The sequence below is a fragment of the Aulostomus chinensis genome, chromosome 10, assembly GCF_037954235.1.
Source record: "Aulostomus chinensis isolate RoL2024-O1b breed Wild chromosome 10, RoL_Achi_v1.0, whole genome shotgun sequence".
NCBI lineage: Eukaryota > Metazoa > Chordata > Actinopteri > Syngnathiformes > Aulostomidae > Aulostomus > Aulostomus chinensis.
This window is the reverse complement of record NC_141329.1, coordinates 10,312,712-10,329,756: the sequence shown is the minus strand read 5'-3', so window position 1 is coordinate 10,329,756 and position 17,045 is coordinate 10,312,712. Positions and strand designations below refer to the sequence as shown.

General features: G+C 41.5%; 1 protein-coding gene across 1 annotated transcript; it reads right to left on the bottom strand.

Annotated features, from left to right (window-relative positions):
- Positions 1–14,730: 14,730 nt before the first annotated feature.
- On the bottom strand, positions 14,731–16,573 carry kcne4 (potassium voltage-gated channel, Isk-related family, member 4). Its single transcript, XM_086215119.1, is given in 3 exon segments — positions 14,731–15,567; positions 15,570–16,076; positions 16,490–16,573. Coding segments are annotated over 2 exon segments (516 nt in total). The 5' UTR covers positions 16,039–16,076; positions 16,490–16,573; the 3' UTR covers positions 14,731–15,520.
- Between the last annotated feature and the right edge of the window lie 472 nt (positions 16,574–17,045).

Here is a 17,045-nt window from a genome sequence, read left to right as displayed (position 1 = left end):
AGCATATGTCCATCAAAATTCATCAAATGCAGTTTTCTCCAAAACAATACTTGCCTGAATTATCATTTTCTAGACTAGGAGTTGCCCAACTTTTCTATGCCATGGCCCCCCAAACAGCATTAGCTTCTGGCCCCCTTTTGCAAACCCATCGACAATGCTAAAAAATATGTAAAGAAACATCAACTTTTAGAATGATTTTCTTACTTTTATTCTCTATTCAATAATTATTACATTTGGTTTGCATAAGAATGTCATTAAAAACATGTTTTATTGCTGTATTATATTCCCTCTGAATCATAAAACTTTTCAATAAACTGTTGACAGACAAAAACAGAACCAAAGAAATCAAACCTCTCCCTGATTTAAAAACATATTTATTTCATATTTTATAATAATGATTGAAAAAAATGAGATTATTTTGGTTTGAAATTTATTTCGTATCTTCCCTTCAATTTTCTGAGGCGCTCAAACGTCCCCTGGTGGCTCCCACTTTGAAAACCTCTGTTCTAGACTTAAAACATTTTTTTTCCACTCCGAGATCACCTTTCCTAAACACTTGACACCCACAGACTGAAAGAGAAACTCACTGGCTAAAATGAAAAAAATATCTCAAGATACTTCCTCTCTCACAAAAACATTCAACACGTGGAACAAAAGCAAAGATTTCCAAAATATTTCGGCAGGAGCTAATCAGTAGCAACCTGTTCAGCCTTAATCTGTGCAATAATGCCTGCATCATTTGTTGATACTTTACGTAATTTTAGTATATATCCTAAAAGGAAAGCAAACCAAGCCAAGTGTATGTTTTGCTTCATCAAAATTAATTATAAGGCCTATATTTTCTGCCAGCAGTGAATAAATGCTTCCCCTTTAACCTTTTAATTTTTTTTTTTTTTGTCTTTCAATAAAGTCTTTTCACTGGTTTGAAAAATGTGTGACGCCATTAAAAACGATCAAATCTTTTGCAATAGAAGACAGCTATTTTGGTACAAAAAAAGGTGGTAAAGAAGATAAGGTTTGCTTCATTCAGAATGTTTTAGCCATCAAGAAAAGCTGTAATATAACTAGGGTGGTGTATAACATTTATTATGAAACAAAAAATAAATGAAGGACTTGGTATATTTTAGAATCATAACTAATTTCCTTGAAACGATGCCTCACTTTGCCGACAACCACCTGGAAGACCCCTAAGGACCCCTGGGGACCCCACCCTGAGAATGCTACACACAACATACAATTCTTGATTAATATTGATTCTTCCTACAGCATGCTGACTCTTACCTTGAAGCATAGCAATTAAGTAATCATTGTGAAGCAGAGTAGCTTGGACACAATAAAATGAGTCTTTTCTTGGAAATGTCACTGACGCTACATGTTGATAATGCAGTGACCCGCAGGTGGAAAAGGGTGGTTGTGATAAAAAAAAGACAGTTTAAGAAAGGTCGCCCTCAGTGAGGTGGAGACAAATCATATCGCACCATTAAATGTTGGCTTTGTTTGCATTGAGGTTGTTAAAAGTATAAAACCTTTCCGTGAGGAGGTGAGGGTACAGCTGTGGCCATTAGAGCGCTGCGATTTCAGCTGTTGGGAGGAAGAACAAATACACCGAGATATAGCCAGAGAGTACAGGAGGATGAAGACAGCGGGTTTGGAAGTTCAGTAGTGTGGGGCATCATTTGAGAGGTGGATTAAACCGGTCCTCAAATATCATAAATAATCATACTATGGTACAATGGCCAGCAGGTTTGAGGTTTCTTTGAATATCAGAGATGCAGCAACTATAGTTCATCAGATATACTTTCCAGTTATTTCTTGTACCAACCAACCTTTGAAGTTATTTCCACTCAAAAATTGGTCTTTGAGCAGCAAGCACACCCATGAGGTCAACTTCAAAGTTGGCTTTAAGGGATCAGTTACACATTACAAAATGTTTTCTTTTCTTTCTTTTTTTTACTGCTTATTTCCAGCGGTGCCAAAGCACACTGATAGTGCCACTTCTGAGGCTTCTGACTCCCCCAAATACCACGGAGGTGAATCAAATTCTCACTGGTGGCATTCAGCATAGAAAATGACATTTGAGGAACTCACGACAACATTTCTGGCCCTGACATTTTGGATAAACTAGCTTGGATTCATAGATGGAATAGTGGGGCAGTCATTTCACTGTTAAGGATGCAAGTGTGAACAAATAAAGTTGTTTGTATTTTGATGAAAATTTGCACTGTTGCATCTACAGTATGGACAGTAAGGAATTGGATTTTGCTTCCGTCCCATCTGGTATTTTGTGCGCTGTCAGTCTTTGGAATTGTAACCTCCTGTTGTCTATGAAGGAGTCAGTAACACAAGATCAAGGCTTTCACCAACTGTAACTGTGTACCAAATGTACCTTATTCTGATGTTGATGTGCATCAGCAAATCAAATCAAAGCATAATGTTGAAGTATTTCTGCTTTCTCTAATGTTAGGACCCCAGCTCAGTTGAGGGTTAGGAAGTAACATAAGCAAAATTAATAATGTTTAACCAGTAAAGTGATGAGTTACTCAGGACAAAAGGTCACTCAACACAAAGAACCAAATATAATAAAACAGAAGTGCACTTAAATGTATCTAAGTTCAGGAATAAACCAATGAGCACCAAACTAAAGAAAAGCTAACCGAAACAGATAAGTGGAAACTAAGCTGCTCAAATGTAGCACACGAGCAACATTGCTAGTTTCAAGGCGGCACATATGGGGTTTTCGCGCCAAGCACCTCGCCCTTTCACAAGCAAATGAAGAGGCACTCCACCTGACAGATGCTCAAGTATGATAATGAGGCCTGGTCTGGTGCACCTACTGCACATTGCTATTTGAAAATGTTTGTGCCATAGACCAAGACGAGGCTGATCTTTGGTCAGTTGTCGTGTGAAGTGCTATCTTAAATCAGATGAGTAAATGCTCAGCATTGTAATGCAGCTCAATTGATGCATGATCATGTGGAAACATGGCCTCCACCTCCTCTCAGGCCCGCTTCACCTCTGATGTGGATGCCTGCTGCTCCCTTATAGAAACATAAAATGTGTGGGTATTGTTTCTCCAGATGAGAAACACTTTTCCTGATTTGCAGTGTGTGGCCACTGAAATGACAACATGCCAAGTCCTGGTGTAACCTGGGCTTTACAGGGAATGACACAAGGCACTCTGATAGGTTTGACTGATGTCAAGCCAATCACACCCATGAATAATTAGGTGTCTGAGGACTTCCTCTCTGTACTGTGCACTGTTGTTTTTGCTCTGATTGCCCTCTAAATACCAAAATTAAGTTGAACAGCCCAAACTCACACAAAGCACCTTCCGCCAACCACCTGGCGCCATAGATTGCTTAAATAGGCTCCTGTCTTTAAAAACATCCAGCTGAGGTAATCAGACAAATCTTTCTGTGTGGATTCTCCATGTTCTCCCTGTTCCTGCGTGGGTTCTCTCTGGTACTCCAGCTTCCTCCCACAGTCCAAAGACATCAAGAGGGGACGAGGCTGATTGATACTCTAAATTGACTGTAGGTGTGACTGTGAGTGTGAATGGTTGTCTGTCTCTATGTGTTGGTCCTGTGATGGACTGGCGACCTGTCCAGGGTGAACCCTGCCTCTCGCCCGAAGGCTGCTGGGATAGGCTCCACCCCCCTAAGACCCTTAACAGGAATAAGCAGTGGAATGGAACCTATCCCAGCTGACATTGGACAAGAGGCAGGGTTCACCCTGGACAGGGCCATCAGGAGCAATTAGAGGTTCAATGTCTTGCTAAAAGATACTTCAACATGGTCACAGGGGGAAGTGGAGATCCAACCACTGACCCTTCGGTTGCTTCCTCCAATTCAGTTGCTCAAATGTGCTTAATCAAATATATTTTGGGAGATAGAGCTTGGGGTTCCATCAAGATAGTTCCTGACTAAAAGGTATCTTTGGATTATTGAGTATACAACTGGATAAAGAAGACATTGATTATACCATACAAGGTGAGTTTGTAAACAGATATTTTTAGACACTTTTGCTGTTAGTAGCCTTCAGTTGCCATTAGCTTTACTTTAGATATATGTTGCTGGTTCCTCCTGCATTGTGGAGACACAGAGATGGGATGCAACAGGCGGAAAAAAACACATTGGTGAGTTTTCATGTCCATTCAACAGTGAAGGTTGTGTGGGTGACATCATCACGCTGGTTTCCTCAGACTCAGTATTTCATTAGAGTGTAAATCCTTTAAAAGATACAGCAAGAAAGAATGTTATCTGATCTCAGTCTGTGCAATAAAGTACCTTCCTCACATCCAGTGTTGACCAAGGAGCATTCGGCTCTATTCTGGTCCCAGCAGGTATATATTTGATGCTAGGTAAACAACAACAAAAATGCAGAGAACGTACTATACGTGATCAGCAGCTGAATGAGTCGGTGAAAAGCAAATAGATAATATATTTTGACCACATTACAAATAGTTGCATCCCTAAAATGTTTAAGTGTTGTGCTTGTTAAGTGTTTGGTTAAAACTCTTTAATGAATCTCCAGTCTGAAAGCATTTAATATTCACATGAACATGCCTGCCATTTTCCAGTGACATCATTGTCTGGTGCTGATTTTTCTGTTTTGTCCCTCTTATCTATAAATACTCCCAGTGGATGAATCATAATCCACTCCTTTCATTGAATACTGCGCCTTTGCTTTCTCCTCCAACAAACACTCACTGCAACTGATCAAACTAAAGCTGTAAACCACAACACAACAATATTTTGGTGCAGTATCACATTGATTCCACCTCTTCTCCAATCTATCCAACCGCCTCTTGTCATTAGGCTCATCTATGTGTGTTTTTCAAAGCATCGGCGTGCAGAAAAAAAAGACAGAAAAAAAACAGCTGATCAATCTTCCATCCAAACAGATAAAGGCAGCCATCTGGAGAATCAGCTTGTGACCCGACTGCAGGGACCCATGATGTTGGGTGGCAGCCAAAATAAGCTGCTGCAGGGAAAACAGGCCGTGGCCATTATTTACACCAGCCAGACGATCCTAGAAAGAACAGTTGATCCACTGGTCATCAAGGTCTTGTTACGTTGTCAAAGACATTCATGTAATCTAGAACCAGTCAAGCATGTAGTGCAGATCAACACTGATAAAAAAAATTAATAAGCATTCAATGACAACACACAGATGAAGCATGTACAGTGCGTATAAGTTTAACAATCCAATTAATGTAGTGTTTTTCATCCCTCGAATGTGACAATGTTTTGTGCGTTATATTTTTATGAAACCTGAACCCGAATTAGGCAAGTCCTGATGATACAGTGACTTCATTGTGTGTTTTAGCTGGTCATTCTCAGCTTTGACACTGTCTACTTGTTTGACAGGAGAGATTAAGTAAGTTAACTTAAAACAAAACAAGTCCCATCCATCCATCCATTTATTCCTATTAAGGGTCACAGGGGGCTGGAGCCTCTCCCAGCGGCTACAGGCGAGAGGCGGGGTTCACCCTGGACAGGTCACCAGTCCATCGCAGGGCCAACACATAGAGACAGACAACCATTCACACTCACAGTCACACCTACAGTCAATTTAGAGCAGGGGTGTCCAAACTGGTCCAGTAAGGGCTGGTGTGGCTGCAGGTTTTCATTCCAACAGAGCAAAAGCAACACCTGATCCAACAAATGAGCTGTGTGGACACAGCTTAGTTGATTTAAGTAGAATCAGGTGTTGCTTTTGCTCGGGTGGAATGAAAACCTGCAGCCACACCGGCCCTTACTGGACCAGTTTGGACACCCCTGATTTAGAGTATCAATCAGCCTCGTCCTCCCTTGATGTGTTTGGACGGTGGGAGGAAGCTGGAGTACCAGAGAGAACCCACACAGGAACAGGGAGAACATGGAGACTCCACACAGAAAGATCCTGTGCCTGAGCTGGGAACTCGAACTTGGAACCTTCTTGCTTTGAGGCAGACAGTGCTAACCTCTGTACCACTGTGCCGCCGACAAAATAAGTTAACTTTAAGCAAATATGATGAAAGATGTAAGAGAATGAGCAACACTGAAACAAGTTCTAAGTTCATTTTCTCAATACAGCCTAATTTAGATGCATCACGTTGGGTCAGTGGAAGAAAAACAGGCAGGGCTCATTCTAAGCAAACAAAACACAATTATTCTAAGTTTCAGATGATTATATAACAATGCCAACATAATATGAGTGTTACGGTCAAATTCCAGCCAATAAATAATACAAACATAACTTTTGATAACTGATAGCTTATTGTTTTTAGATTCTTACCATTTTAACATCATCATTGTCTCTCAGTGTGACACACACACACACACGCACGTACACACACCTCCATCATTATTATAAATAACACATACACTCATACAGACACATAAGCTCCCTTCCACGCTGTTGCTATGCAGGTGGTCCCTAAACAGCAGGTTAGCTCTCTGTTAAATGCTGCTGCTACCTGCTTGGTGTTAATTAAGCTTACGACAGCGTTACATGATCTCAGTGTTAATGAGAACAGTTAGACCTGGTTTAACGCACGGGTTCAAACTCATGTCAGCTAAGACATGAGGTCAGAGGACAGAAACGATGATGTGTCATCATCATGTGACCAACATGACCTAATATGGGCCAACGAGGTCTGATCATTATGGAGGATCAATCTTAAATCAGCAATGGAGGCCTCTTCCACAAACATGTAAACCATTTGATGATTTATTGGCTCAGTCTATAACAGATTTATCTCAGTGTGGTATAACACATTTCTGAGCCAATAAGACATCAATCACCCACGGATCAAATATCACTTCTATTTTACAGTTACATCCACAGCGCAGCAGTTAATACACCATAAGCATTACTAAAAAAAAATTGTAATTTACCTCTCAAGTACTTAAAACTGGTGTTTTGATCTCACAGTCCTTTTGAATCCAGAAGTGGCTGCACGGTGGAACAGTGGTCAGCACTGTCACCTCACAGCAAGAAGGTTCCAGGTTCGAGTCCCAGCTCAGGTACGGGATCTTTCTGTGTGGAGTCTCCATGTTCTCCCTGTTCCTGTGTGGGTTCTCTCTGGTACTCCAGCTTCCTCCCACAGTCCAAAGACATCAAGAGGGGACGAGGCTGATTGATACTCTAAATTGACCGTAGGTGTGACTGTGAGTGTGAATGGTTGTCTGTCTCTATGTGTTGGCCCTGCGATGGACTGGTGACCTGTCCAGAGTGAACCCCGCCTCTTGCCCATAGCCGCTGGGATAGGCTCCACGACCCTTAACAGGAATCTGTGGAAAAAAATGGATGTATGGACTCCAGAAGTCATAAACTGGCCTTGTACATTTAGCTCGATGCTCAAACCCACTCAAATCAAGGCAGTTTTGGATTACTGACCATGCGGCTTTTAGGATAAAGAAGACATGGATCATTCTGGGCCTTGTGCTTGAGAGTGTGATGTTGTTTATGGGAAGTTTTGCTGTTGTTCCGATTTAGCTTCCAGCTAACAATGTGGGTCTTTGTGACATCTAATAGTGAGTGCTTGAAAGGCACTGTGTGGAGTACTTTACTCACTGATTAAGCTATGTTATGCTACTAGCATCCGCCACAGTCAAACACACAAAGTGCAGTTGTGTTTATAAAAGACTAACAGACTACATGTGGATAATGGTAGAGACTCCTGCATCAGCATATGGTTGGCATGGCAACAAGCCTATAGGGGGTCAGCTCTAGGAGTGCATAATTAAGCAGCGTGGCTCAGTTCACCATTCATTAGGCAGGTGTGTTCAAACAGCCTGCAGATATTCACATAGCTTTGTTTGCTCTCAAAGAGGAGTGAGGCGAGTGGACGCCTGAGAGGAATAATGCGAGATTCACGTTCCCTCACCTTGACAGTGAACTACAACAATGCCCATGAGTAGTGATCCAGGCCAAACCGGCAAGATGATAAAATACCTCCCGTGGAGTTTTTGAAGCTTCACACACTCACAGGCCCTGGGTTAGACTCGTTACTCCCAGCTTGATGTCACACACGTCAGCATAGCAACCCCACCAGAGTTTAACATTAGTCAGACTCTAATAAAAGCAACAGCTCATGCAGTGGGAGGACATTGTCTCTCTCCTGTAGATGTGACAGGTATCGATCTAGAAAAAAATTGTAAGTAACTAAAGGCAGAAAAATAAAGCTTCACTCAAATATACCCTGATATTTAATGCATTTTTAAATCATCCAACAGTATGAATTAATCCACATCATGGAAAATTGAACAGAATTTAAACACTATGTAAACATGGAAGCACCAAGGTACAGTTGGTCAATAATCCAAGTTGGTCCTGGATCGAAGAGAGAATAAATTACAACAAAGAGCGATAGATGTTGAGTTTGTGGGTGGATGGCAATCCAGGCAGGGTGCAGTCCAGGCTTGGGGAACGTTTACTGTAATGGAAGGCAGGAAGGAGGGAAGGGAATGTCCTTTCTGACAACTATTATGGTTACGGGGGCAAAAATAACTTTCCTTCCACCGCATTTCCAGAAACTGAAACCAGACCAGTGGAGAGAAGACAGGAAGCAGCCTGCAAAAGTATTTATCATAACACTGAAACAATTACCCAGAAGCGATTTATGGATTAACTCTCGATTAAGTGAGAGATGGGGGAAAAAAATGTGTATTATCAGCCGGTGTTTAACAATGTCCCCTGAAAGCACATCTCTGATCCTTTGTGGCAGGTCTGGGCAAACAGTTGTTGAAAGCAGCTTCAGGGGACATTTTGAATCCACCAAGATCATTTTGTTAACTTTTATCAGTGCATTATTTGATTTACAGGGTTCGTTTTTTCTCTTACATGATTTGTGTTTGTATGTTAATGTGACATTAAACTTCACACACAAAAAGAGAGGAAGCATTTGTGGTGACGCTGATGTGTTTGGTTCATAGCGGAGCATTTGTGCTTCAAACGCTTGTTTTCAGGCTCCAGAAAGCACAAAAGTCATGTTGAATTGTTTTGTACGGTGATTTGCAATGTGAACGTTTCATACATTCTTTTGTTTGCCCCAGTACTCATTTTCAACAATGATCCAAAAATCCAATGTAAAAATCCAATTGACTTTCAATGAAATGAATCCATGGCAGATCTAATCCAAAAATATGTTTTTATCATTTCATATAGAAATTCTGAAAAGCCAAACATGAACCAGAAGTCAAAGCCGACAGACAAATTTCCTGTGACGCTGCTGCAGATTAAAATTCATCCAACAAGTTCGTCTGTAGATGAGTTTACATTATACAGTTTACATTATCCAGCCCATTATTGCTCTTGTCCATCTAATTGGCATTTTGGATGCTCTTCTCCTTCCTGACTTACAACAGCGATCCCTATGGACCTGCAGCAGGCAAATGAGCCTTTGACTTACGTTTCCATAGTAACCCTAATGGTAAAAGGCTGTGTACCGGTGGTTGTGTACAAGAAAACGAGGCTACATTTATGCTGTTGACAAAAGTGTGAGTCCTTACTCAGTCAGTCACACAATAATAAGAATAAGAATAAAAATAAAAAGAAGACGAAGAAGAAGAAGAAAAATAATAAGAAGAAGAAAAATAAGAAGAAGAAGAGTAAAAATCAGAATAAAAATAAGAAGAATAAGAATAAAAATATTAAAAATAGTAAGAAGAAGAAGAAGAAGAAAGAGAAGAAGAATGAGAATACTCCAGCAAGCACTAAAGAAAAGGTAAACTTCCTCCAACTTTGAGCTGATTATCTCAGTCAAGGTTGTCTTCATAGTCGCTGTTGTTATGTGAGTTATTATCTGCAAACACAACACAATGTGAATCTGTGAGAGATGAGTCACTAATGGGCCCTGAGATGAAGATCAGAAGGTCAGATTCAATGTAACAGTTCACAGTTTCTTGTAACAAGCTGATTATCGCCCACTCTTCATATTCTCCCAGTACATTTGGCTGTGAGCTGCAGTCAAGAAGTAAATAATCTTTAAAATGTTGATGCAGAAAGACACAAAGGGACGCACTCCAGGTTATAGTGACAAACTCTCATTCTCCAGCAACAGGATACTGATGAAGCATTTCATATTTTCAAATTGAATAAATGAAGTTACTGAAATAATGCAACAAAATAACTTATTACTTATTTTCAGAGGTCCCATTAAACTATACAGGATACATCCTGTGTCTCCGTGTTAACTGCACATTTATCTCTTCATATACACAAATACCTACTAAGACGTCTTTATCTGTGCATGTTTGCATCGCACAAATAAGCATCTTTTCTCTTCTGTGAAAACACATTCAAATATTTGATGACACGTCCTGTAATTTTATATGCAATGAAAACACTCTGCTGGATTATGTCGTCCCCCCCCCCCATCTTCATGTGACGCATTCCAGTTCCCAAAATAGTTTTTCCCGTAAAATTACATTGTGAAAAAATAGGTTGATAAATCGTTCAGAGCATCACACAACCTGCATAAAATCGTATCCAGCTAGACCGTGTCATCCAGTCTGCCTGGTAACATTTGGAGGAAAAGTCTCTGTTGCACAGGCACCTTCAGGCAGTGGTTGTTATGCATATTCAGTGTTGATGGCCAACACAAACAACAATCAATACCTGCGTGAAGTCTTTCCGTTACAGGACATTTCGGATTAACTATCCTATAATTAATCTGTTCTCAGAAAGCTGTTAATGTGGAGTCAGTCAGCATGCGTACGCGGTGACTTTCTGTAGTCTGAATGAATGAAATGACCTCCTTATCTTCTCACTTGCTCAGATTGTTCCTTGATAATAACTCTGGAGAGAGTCAGTGTGACGCAGACTTGCTCCAGTTCTGAAATTGTGTTGACTGCATGATATAATTAGCTATGACCCAGAAAAAAAAAAGGATTTTCAGTTTATTATGTCGCACCCACTGTAAACTTACATATAAAAAAAACAACAACAAAACCCTCAATCAAGAACTGAGACGATTCATACGAGCAGAGTCACTTTGGTGACTTGCCACTTGGGAGTTTGACTCTTGGCTGATATGTAAATCACTTTGGGCAAAGTTCAAGCTGCTCTAGAAGATTGGAAAAATGTTCTCTTGGCAGTTGTTTCAATGAAGGCTCAATAAATCACTACTGCATGTGACATTTAAGTTGTTTGTACATCCTGGATGTGTCCCTGCCCCTAAACACCATACCCTGACTGACCAGAGGAGGCACTAGTGCAGCGACCTGGCCACGTCCCTTGGTGTTGACTCTGAACCAAATTGGAGGCCTCACAAGGAACCAAACCAGCAGCCTCTTCACGGGGCTCCAGTCAATTTTCAGGGGAGGTGAATGGCGGGCGCAAGGCAGGGGTAGGGAACCATGTGCCATGGAGAGCCGTGTGTATGCAGGTTTTCCTTTCGACCAAACACTTTCACAGGTGATTCCACTGATTAAACACTCCTTCAGCCACAGAAGAGTGTTAATCAGTGGAATCACCTGTTAATGTGTTTGGTTGGAAGGAAAACCTGCATACACACGGCCCTCCATGGCACATGGTTATGAACAGGACATCATGTAGAACAGCCTAAATGTACAGTATGTGATTGGTTCACGGTATTGGTCTGGTTGCAAAGGTCTGAAACTACTAAATAACTCAGCACAGAGTTCTCATGTGTTTTGTTTACTTGCATGTTATGTTACCGGGAGAAATTAAGCTAACATGGCTAATGAATCTTTACAGAGCCGGAGTGTTGATTGCAATTGATTGCTGCTTTAAATTTGAGCAGTAAAGTGCCAAATAATGAATCAATCAATTAATCAATACAGGTGTCTTTTGGATGGTTTGTTTTTGTGAAATTGACAAAGGTGCTAAAAATTGTATGACACAAATTTGGGGAAATGGACATTATCTTTATGGATGAAATCAAAACTGAATAAAATTGTAAAGTAAGTTTATTCAGGAGATGGGAGGATAAAAGGAGAGCTGTACAATACAATCACATCATGAATTCAGGTTCGTGTGTGTGTGTGTGCGTGTGCGTGTGCGTGTGTGTGTGTGTGTGTGTGTGTGTGTGTGTGTGTGTGTGAGGCAGACAGGACACGGCCCCCACCACTGACTCCCACAGGGGGGGTGACACTAATGACAAACATCCTGCTTCACAGTGCAGGAGGCGGCCTGCACATCAAATCGTTTCTTTATTCTCACCCTGCCTGCTCTTACTCACCCTTTATGCTGAGAAAGTGCTCGCTGTCCGTCTTTGTCACGCTCTAACAGCTGTTGTTGGACCGTAAAACAGGACATGGCAGCTTTCACATATTTCTTCTCCTTCAAACACAGCAGTGCATCAACCTCTGCTTCCTTTTTGATAACAAATAAATGCTACGCCGTGTGTTTGTTGTGTACATGAATTATTCAGCAGTGTTTATGTTGTGAAGGAAATATAATTTGGAATGCTTCAACAAATCCTTGTCAGGCAATCAGGACCATGAAGACAGAGAGACACAGGAAGTCCTGTTTTGTCCTCTTTTACACTTGAGTGCTTGTCCAAAATTACTCTTGCAAATCTCATTAACCCTTTACTAATGAGGCTAAAAATGGTGATTTGGAGATATTTTGTTATTATGGCTGTAAAATGGTCAGGAAATGCTCCAAGCCTGAGAGCTGTTGTCCCTTTTCCCAGGAATACTTGAACTTGACTTTTCAACATCTGGTCAATGATTTTTTGCACATTATATGGAATCGTCTGCAGTTTGAAAGAAGAAAAGTTCAAAAACGCATTGTTTTTTTTTCTTGGCGTTTATGAGAATAAATTTTGTTATTGCTCATGAGGTTCTGATTTGACATTTGAAATGTGAACCTATACATGTTCAGAATAAGTAATAATAAAATCACCAGTCCTTTTTTGGGTCCACGACTCTGGGTGTGCCAAAAGTGCAGAATATAACTATATACAAATGCAAAAATTAGTGCAAATAACAGCGTGAAGGTGGAAAAAATGCATTCTCAACATTTTCAAGCCACATATTGTTATTGCACATGAAGTTTTGATTTGACATTTGAAATGTGAGCCTATATGTGTAAAAAAAAAACAGTGCAAAAAGATAAGTATGTACATACAGTCAGAAAAAGTGCATTTTCAACATTCTCAGGTCAAATGTCAAACCATAACAACGTAACAACAAAACTATAATCACAACTTTTACACTGTCACAATAAAATATGACTATCTACACATTAGCTGATTGCTCAATATGGAACTGCTTGCCTATCAGCAGCACGTGTGGTCGCTGCTGGTAGGCACACACCTCCTTGTGGATTATGAAGCTGTTGGTCACACAGATGTACACAAGATGCTGGAACACGGTGATGGTCCACCTCTTTGTTTTGCAGTGGACTGATCTGGTTCCAAGCATTTGATCCGAAGTGAGAACTCCTCTCATGTGCTTGTTGTATTCAGTCACCACTGTGGGTCTGGGGATGGAGACTCTCCGGTGTTGCTCACCCATCTTTTGCCACAGCTCCACCATGTCCCCGCTGTAGACCAGGTGACCACTAGAGCAGAGGGAGACATCGCGTGTGTCCCTCCACTTGATGAACAGAAGGTCACCATTGCTGATCCGTGGATGCTGCCCCTTGATGCCCTTCTATCTAGTGCATTCTCTTTTGTTTTTGGCACGCCAATTCTCCCGTCCTGGTATGTGCCATAAACACCAGATTCCTCCTAGATGAGGCGGCAGAAGAGCAGGGGCTGCTGGTGTAAAAGTTGTCCATGCATAGGATGCAGCCAGTCCCCGAATACTCCTTCTTCACTATCGCCACAACAGCATCAATTGATGTTTTTGGATAGTTTTTGCTGTTGTTTTGTTGCTGCAACCATATTTTGCAGTTAGCATCTTGCTAATTATGAATTGCTGGCTCTTTCTGCACTTGTGAGTCAAAATGAAGTGATGCAAGAGGACAAAATGTCTTTGTGAGCTCAAGACAACTATTTGTGAGTAAAACCTATTTTTGGGTGAAATATTACTTTAAGTTTGTTTTGTCTATGATATGTGACAGAGAGTCACACACATCAGGTTCAAAATGAGCTAAAATGGTGGACTTAATTCAACAATGACGCTGTTTCCCTGACAGCTGTTGATTCATTGATGCTTAAGAGTCCACTCATTCACAAAGATTTATTAATTTGCAAATGCCTTCGGGCCTATCACACTGTCAGTACATGCACATCATAAAACTAGTGGCGCGTTTACTCCCTCTGGATATTATTGTCGCTTGTCTTGGTGTGGAGAGCTGTCAATGCAGGGAGCTGTGGGACCAGAGCCTGCAGGGATGATGATCGCTTGTGTGTGCGTGTGTGGGCAGGGTTGAGTGACGCAGCTTGGAGAGAGAACATGAAAAGCATCGCCTTCGAGGAACAGAGGCTTCACTTTTTGCTTAATTTTTATCGTCAGACAATATGAAAGTGTTCAATGAAAGGAGATGAAAGCCTCAGTAACAGATTCAATGAACACGTGATAATCAGGTCGGATTGGTTTCTAATAGTGTGTGTGTGTGTGTGTGTGTGTGTGTGTGTGTGTGTAGGGCCACATAATGGTGTCTGCCCTGGTCTCATATTCTAATGTATTCCAAAAATAACATGAAAACAATCTTTTCCTCTCCTCCTCTCCCTTTCATCTTCCAATCCTTACTGAATCACTACAAGGCTTCCCTCTACTGGTGTGATGAGGTAGTACAGAAAAAAGGAAAAAGCTTTCATTTTACTCATTTATTTTTACCCTCTCTATTTTCCAAGATTCCATCTTAAATTAAGTGTGAAAAATACAACAACAACAAAACAACATGTACGAAGTGTTCATCAAGTATATCTATACATTGCTGACGAGTGTGTCGATCAGGAACATCTACGTCTTTCAAGTGGGTTCCAGGTTCATTTCAACACTCAAGGTCTCAGGTCGGTCCAGAGAGAAGGCTGTTGGCCTCAGTTCCCCCTGCAGGGTGAGTCATCAGTGCTCAGCAGGGTGGGAAGAGTCGTGAATAAATGAGGGATTTCTACTGGATACAACCCAGTTTCATGTAAAGATAGAAAACGTCGCTATTGGCACACACTGAACATCAATATGAGTGCATTGATTTGCTCATCAAATAAGGACAGTCATTATTCAACAGTGTCCCAGTGGAGAGTGTGTGTGTGTGTGTGTGTGTGTGTGTGTGTGTGTGTGTGTGCGTACTTGTACAGCCACCGATGGGAGTGTTAAAACCGTCTTAGTAAGGACATTTTGGTCAACACTCACTTTGTGAAACATCATTAAAGGACAGGATGCATTGTACCAATGAATGTCATGGCAGTGTGTATATGTGTATGTGTGTGTGTTTTGTTTAATTGGAGAGTAGTGACCACCAAACAAGTTTGAAATCATTTCAACACGTCTAAACAAACTTCAGGATAGTGTTTTCTCCAACGTTTCGTCTGGCCTGGAGTTCTCCAGTAAGGTGTGATCACGTGACATCAGTTCCAATCCCTCTTGTATGGATGATGCGTGTCGCTGTCTGGAGTTCAGCCGGAGTCGTCGCCGCTGGTCTCGCACCCTCCCTTCAACGTTCCTCCGCGGTGCCGCTGTCAGATTCCTCCTCCTCGATGGCGAAGCGCGCGTCCGCGGACGAGCACAGGGAGCTGATGCTGCTTTGTTCCGTGCACAGCGCACATGCCAGCGGAGAAGGCAGCGCGCCCTCGTGACGGAGATGTCCGAAGTGGTTGCCGTGGTTACCGCAGAACGGCAGGGACACCTGCACTGAGCGCAGTCCTGAGACGGCGGCAGGAAAGGTGAGGCTGTGTTTCTTGGGGAGCGCGCCCCACTCCCGCTGCTCCTCTTCGTGCACCAGGCGCGTGAAGATGTTGCTCCTCCTTTTCTCCTTCCTCTTGCAGTGGAAGTAGCCGAGCATGATGCCGCAGAGGAAGACTCCATAGAAAGACATGACGATTAATATGTAGAGGTATGCGTTCCCGCCGCTCTGATCCACCGGGGAGTTCGCTGTGCGTCTGGAGGTCTCGGTGGAGTTTTCCAGGGGCTCCATCTGGTCAGTGCTGCTCGGAAGAGGAGCCGTAGAGTTCGCTGTAATAATACACACACACACACACACACACACACACACACACACACACACACACAGATCCATAAATACAATAACTTTTTACGCTCAGTTGCGCTACAAATTACCGGCTTCATGCTGTCACACAAGAAATAGAAACGCGTCTAAGTGATGATGGAGATTGTTGGAAGCAATGGAACGTAACAAACCAAAGATTCAGTTTACCCTTTACCACGAGACGTTCGAATACATTTTAATAAGTAAAAAAATAAGAATATTGATTTCATTTGACGGCATAATGAAACCTCTTCACTGTCTGCATTCAATAAAGGAATTTCCAGTAGTTTGTAAAAAAAATAAAAAATTTGCAACATTTTACATAAACGTAAAGAATCCATGAGTTACACTTAATATATTCTGAGTTATACGAACTCACCGAAGAAAAGAGTGAGGTCTCATGTGACGTTTCCCAGATTGTAACTTCCCGCAGCTCTTCTGGATTTAAGCACATCCTCTACATGCATGCAGATCTTTATACAGTGTCAGGCGTGTCATGAGTCACGTGACAGGGCCTGGTTTAATCAGTCGTTTGGAAACTGAAGGGACGTTACGTTAAAAAAAAAAGACAGAAAACATTACACGGGCAAACTATTTTAGCATTATTTAGCATTTTTCATGAGGGATTACACCCAGGAATAAATTTGTCATCAGAAAAATGAGAAAAACACTTGAAAGTTGCTTCAGGAAAGTAAAGTGGACTTGTTGAAGACCTTATTTTTCTTTTTAAGTGACTGATTTCTGTCACTTTCCCCCAAATAAAACTCTGCTAATGTAACAAAATGTGGAGCACAACAGTTAAAGTCACAAAACAACTTTCACCGGACATTAAATGACTTGTCTCTCCAACCTCACGCTCCAAACTCTCAAGAAAACATCAGCGAGAACAAGAGTTAGCAGAGGAAACAAACATGGAGGTGAGAGAGCTAGCAGCT